Source organism: Scardinius erythrophthalmus (assembly GCF_964197995.2).
Source record: "Scardinius erythrophthalmus genome assembly, chromosome: 15".
Lineage (NCBI taxonomy): Eukaryota > Metazoa > Chordata > Actinopteri > Cypriniformes > Leuciscidae > Scardinius > Scardinius erythrophthalmus.
Genome location: NC_138235.1, coordinates 19,320,533 through 19,326,532, shown reverse-complemented (window position 1 = coordinate 19,326,532; position 6,000 = coordinate 19,320,533). Strand labels below are relative to the sequence as shown.

General features: G+C 34.0%; 1 protein-coding gene across 2 annotated transcripts; it reads left to right on the top strand.

The window, feature by feature from the left end:
- The first annotated feature begins 1,812 nt into the window (after positions 1-1,812).
- On the top strand, positions 1,813-5,202 carry rps21 (ribosomal protein S21). 2 transcript variants are annotated; one of them, XM_081386132.1, is made up of 6 exons: positions 1,813-1,893; positions 2,217-2,301; positions 2,509-2,572; positions 3,024-3,095; positions 3,213-3,268; positions 4,100-5,202. In XM_081386132.1, the coding sequence occupies exons 2-6, from the start codon at positions 2,252-2,254 to the stop codon at positions 4,107-4,109; spliced, it is 252 nt and encodes an 83-aa protein (XP_081242258.1). In that variant the 5' UTR covers positions 1,813-1,893; positions 2,217-2,251; the 3' UTR covers positions 4,110-5,202. The 2 variants fall into 2 exon arrangements, with proteins under 2 accessions (XP_081242258.1, XP_081242259.1); XM_081386133.1 differs by having other exon boundaries at positions 1,852-1,893; positions 3,213-3,278; positions 4,100-4,161.
- The last annotated feature ends 798 nt before the right edge of the window (positions 5,203-6,000 follow it).

The window sequence follows — 6,000 nt, the reverse complement described above, 5'->3', positions numbered from 1 at the left end:
TACTTTTTTTTAAGCCTTTATAGGGACCTGATATGCAAATTAGCCTATGTTATACTCTCTATGTGCAATGCATATTTTTCAGCTTCTGTCTGGATGTTTTCTGTACTTTCCCTACTGAAATAAACTAATAAATAAAAAAAATATAAAAAAACAATTATCATTTAAGGTGTAAAGTCAATGTGAAACAGTGTCATTTGAAGGCGGCAGAGGAATGACTGAGAGGATGGAATTCCCTTTATCTCACTGTATTGTAACTCTGATGGTCTGTCAGAGCCAATAAGCTGTTCGCATCTCCCACAGACTCTCGTAATGGTATTCTGCCGCAAGCCGGAATCTATTGTTTAGCATTTGCTGCATAAGAAAAACAACAATGAGAAATGGAGCAGGTGTGAAATAGTATATCCCTCCAATAAAGAACATTCAAAAGAGGTGGTTGTATCCGTGGGATGGTGTTTTGTTTTGTTTTTAAATTAAATTCCAGTGAATTTTTGTTGACCTATGTAGGCTATAATGTAGGCTGCATTTGAACTACTAAACAGCTTGTGACAGGGATATCTATACAATGTCTGCACAATCAACTGTAAAGGTTAATATTATTATATATTTGATTATTTTATCAAAATAATCCACCCACCCGCTTCCACCCATAGCCTACTTTGAGATGCCTGTATCTGAGGTTTATTTACTCATTTTCAATTTCATTATCTTATAATAATTATATTTAACAAGAAATTTGTATTTATCTACTATGTTGGATGGAACTTTTTGTGCATGCATTTAAAAACTTGTGACAATCCAAGAAGGAAGGCTTCAGCAGAAGATATCATCCTCATTCTTTAAACATTGCTACTAATGTTTTTTTTTTATTTGCATTCATAACAGAATTCTGCTTCGTTTGCAAATGTGGTGTCCAGTGTTTTTAATTTGATAAACTTGATTAAATGTGCTGTTCTTGCTTTTATCTGTTTTTACAATACTGACACATTTTTATATTATCAGAATAATATCAGAATTCAGGTGTAGTCTGGACATTGAATATTATATAGCCTAGAATAAAATTGAACTAATAGGTATCACCATATTTTCCTCATTAATTACAACACATTAAGAAAAGGGTTTTGTACTACAAGCTTTTTTTAATGTTATGTTAAATATGAAAATAATGATAATCTGAAAATTGGATACAGCTAGGTTCAAATTCTGTATTACAAATTATAAATCTGGTGCTTTTATATATATATATATATATATATAAGCATGTGAAGTATATTTGGGTAAAAAAAAGTGTGCTACTTAAGTGGAGATTTCTGACTCTGAGGGGGGGGGCATCTTTTTAGTAAATGTCCTTTAAAGATAGATTTTTTATATATTTAGTTCAATTACAGACAAGTACATTGCAAGACAAATATAAGGCATTGTTGTAGTACAGTTCAGAGTATGTAAAACAGAATGACAACAACTAAAATAAAAAATGAACATAAAGCTAATGTACAAACATACAAATACTTAAAAATTAAAAATACTGGGATAAAAAGTTCTATATACTATTAGGGCAGTTACATTAATTTTAAAAGCTTTAAAATCTGTATTGTTAGTTTAGAAGCTTTTTGTTTTGTGACGTCTTTAAAAATAGATGAAAAGACTAGTCTGAAAGATGTGGAAGCTTGTTATCCGCCAAGGAATAAAAAAATAAAATAAAATTGCGACTTTTTCTTTCACAATTCGGACTTTTCCTTTTACAAAGGTTTGTTTGTATAGTTTACCATTTCGGCACTGATGAGAATAAATATCTCTTCTGGTAAATAAAAAATTGCACTCTTATCCTGTCTTTCCTGTTACGTCACTTCCTGACCCTTTCTCCTTCCTTTCCGCGTCGGCCATTTGTGAAATTCGGTAAGAACACCATGAGCTCTAGCTTACTGTTATATTTTTTACTGTTTCAAGCCAACTTTTACTACGTTTTTCTTATACCATCTATGCACGGAAGTGTTCTACACAAGGTGTATCAGATATTCGCGTTTTCTGCGCGTTTTATCGTGAATAACTCGCTACATAAGTCGCTACACATGTGGAGAGCAGCGCTCATCGCGGCCGCTCTCCAGACCCTTCAGTTCACTGTCTGCGATTGAAATACGTGTTTAGAAATATAAGAAGCAAATCCGCCTCCAACTTGTAAAGAATGTTGTTTGATTGACTGATTTCTTTATTTGATGCAGACTGAGCTGATTGACAGTCATCAAGTTAAGTCAAGATGCAGAACGATGCTGGTGAATTCGTGGACCTGTACGTCCCCCGTAAATGGTGAGTTCACATGAAATTTGTGAAAGGTTCAACCTTCGATCAAATACCTATATTAATACTAATGAGAATTGTCACTAGCTGTCTTTTGTTGTGTGCGAGAGTTCAGTTTTACTTTTGATATAGTCACATTAGAACAGTTAAATACTGGTTAAAAATCCCAAATCTTATTAAATTTGCCAATATATATTTTTTTAATGTTATTCCCAGCTCTGCTAGCAACAGAATCATCGGTGCCAAGGACCATGCCTCTATCCAACTCAACATTGCTGAGGTTTGACACGAGTTTGACCATTTGAAATCTGTTTTTTGTAGACATTTATGAATGCAATTTGATAGGCTATATACAAGCAAAATGCAATTTAATTACTGCAAGTGTACACAAAATATGAACACTTATTTTACAGTATTTACTCCAGAATTTGCTAAAAACAAACATTACTTTTGATTTAGATTTTTTTTTCATTGGCAAAACTGTTGGTATATATTGAAACTGATTTAAATGCATATAAAGTAAAATGCCATTTAAGTGTTTGTTCACTTCACTTGCTATATGATCTTTAGACAATATTAACTCTGAAAATGATATGTATTTTTCCTTGAACTAAACTGTTGTATATTGTGACTCTTTCGTTAGATGCCATTAGCTATGAGTCTATTATAATCGCACCAACGAAACCTCAGAGTTGTGATTTTTTTTTAATGAGGCTCTCGATCTGTTACAGGTGGACAGGGCAACAGGCAGGTTCAATGGCCAGTTCAAGACGTATGCCATCTGTGGCGCCATCCGTAGAATGGTACGTGTGTTCAATCACACTTATAGCCCATTTTACTGTGAAATTTGAAAGGTTTTCATGTAAATGTATGGAGTCACATCTGTTGTGGTCTCAAGAGGTTTGCGTTGTCATCTACAGGGTGAAGCTGATGACTCCCTCCTGAGGCTTGCAAAGAACGACAGCATTGTGGCAAAGTAAGCTCCTGTCAGTGGACGACTAATGCTGCTGCTGTTTTTTCCTCTGAATTTCCTGTCGGCTTGTAGATGCTCTATAAAACAACTAGTGTTTAAAGTGTTGCTCCATTGTGATTGTCTGGAGAGAAAAAAAATGTTTTTCATTGTAAGAAATTTTTCCTAGTCATAATTTTTCAGTAAACTTCAGTGAGAACATTATAGGTTTATTTCACCCAAAAATGAAAATTGTCATCTACTCACCCTCATGTTTCTAACCCATAAGACTTTAGTTCATCTTCGGAGCATAAAGTTATTTTCGATGAAATATGAGAGATTTCTATGATACCCTGTATAGACAGCTACGCAACTGACACTTTGAGGCTTCAAAAAGTTCATAAAGTGGTCATAAAACTAATCCATATGAATTGAGCAGTTTAGTCCAAATTTTCTGAAGAGACTCGATCACTTTATATGATGAACAAATTAAATGTATGCTTTTATTCACAAATAAACATTGATCAGCGAACATAAAACAGCTCAAGACAACCTGCAAGAACAAACCTCTTGTGGAGGCTCAAACATGCTGTGTAACAAGAATAAACTTAGACTCTTTATGGACTTGTTAAACTGTCAGACTAGTGGTGTTGCAGTCTATGGAGGGACACAAATCTCTGATCTCATTCATTTGTGTTTCGAACATAAGTCTTGCCAAAGCAAATATTTTTTATAATAATGCAAAATACTTTAAAAAGTCTTTTGATTGTAATAGCTGTTGATCGAATGTGGTTTAATTGCTGATCTGTTTAAATCAGATTCTATTATGATTCTAATGATTGCGTTCTCTCTTTACAGGAACATCTAACTTTAAGGATGGGATCTGGAAGTTTCTTTGTAAAATAAAAAGTAAAATTGGACTCCTGTGTTTGTTTTTAATATTGTGAGTGCATTAGAGTTGTTATTAATGACTGTTAGACTCCATGCGACTAATTCAAATGAACTATTTGAGGAGTATTATGATTAAATTAAACAGGAATTTAATTAACCATGGGTAAAGGAAACCAATTGTGGTGTTGTGAGACTATCTGTTCTGTATTTTATTATGACAGGATACAGTTTCACTATTGGCCAATGTGTCTTTGAATGAGCATCAGTTAAAGCAAGTGATGTATGTATGGTACACTGTCAAAGCAAGCTTTTGGATAAGTTTTAACTCAAGTAGACATAATAACCAGATAAAAGATCATCTAGCCACTAAAAGATGATTAGTTAAACATATAAAGGTATGCACTAAAATAACAGCCCGTAGCGCACTTGTATATAGCAGAGGTGGACAGTAACAAAGTACATTTACTTGAGTACTGTATCAGTATTTTACGTGAGTATTATTTTTTCTGGAAACTTTTCACTTTAACTTCACTATATTTGAAAGACAAATATCGTACTTTTTACTCCACTACATTTCTGGCAAGGTCCTTGGCAGAGCGTCAGTCAGGGGATGATTTTGGTTTGGAAATGAAAGTCGGGTTGATGTAAAAGCCAAAAAACTTCATATAGGGCACTATTTGAGGGAACAGCCGTTTGGTTGTCCGAAACCATTGTGAAAATTTAGTCCACTTATTCAATCTCACATTCAATCCCACTACTGGAACTGTGTTCTAGAAATACTTTTGATATTGATATTAGGGTAGGCAGGCATAGATTGAGAGGCCTAAGGTACTGTAAGTATTACTTACAACAATGCAACAATAATAAAACAATGCATTGACATTTACTTTTGATACTCAAGTACTTTTAAAAACGAGTACTTCTGTACTTTTACTTAAGTAAAAATTGGTCTTGACAACTTTTACTTGTAACGGAGTAATATTTGACCAGTATTATCTGTACTTTCACTCAAGTAAGGAAGTTGTGCACTTTGTCCACCTCTGGTATAAAGTTAAAAGTGGTTTCAAATCAGATTAAAAGTTGTTGGGGTTTTTATTTATATTTATTTACAAGAATTCACGTCAGAATATTTGGCGTCATTGACAACGATTGTCCTCCCCCCGGTAGAGGTCATTGTGAGCTCAAACACACTCGTGCATCTCGTGCTGTCATTTCGCGCATATCTTTCTAACTGCTTCAGGCCGCCTAGGGTTCGTCCTCTAGGGGGCGTTTGACGGCCCAGAAAGCCGGAGCCGCATTGTCTCATTCTATTTTTTAATTGTCTTAAGACCTTAACAACATTTAATAATAAAATATATGATATACCGGTTGTTGAGAGTTCCTTTTGCAACTGTTTTGAATATCTTTTATAATGACCCCCTCTTTATATAGGCTACAATATATTATATATAATAAGAGAGCAGCTATTTACAACGTTGTTTTTTTTTTAGAGTTGTAACCATACTTGAAACCCCTTTTGATTAGAAGACTAAAAGTTGCAAAATCTCCAAATGTATTGTCTGAAAGGGGATCAAAATTTCATTTGTAAACACTTGACTTGAATAGATTTCAAATAAATCAATTTACATTTACTGAACACCCCAACTTATTGGTGTTTAAGGGTTCACGCAAAAATGAAAATTCTGTCATCATTTACTCACCCTCAAGTTGTTCCAAACCTGTATGAGTTTCTTTCTTCAGTTTTACACAAAAGAAGATATTTTAAAGATAACCCAACAGTTGACGGTAGCCACGGAATACCATGGTATTGGGAAAAATAACTATGGAAGTCAATGGAGCCCATCAAGTGTTTGGTTACTGACATTCAT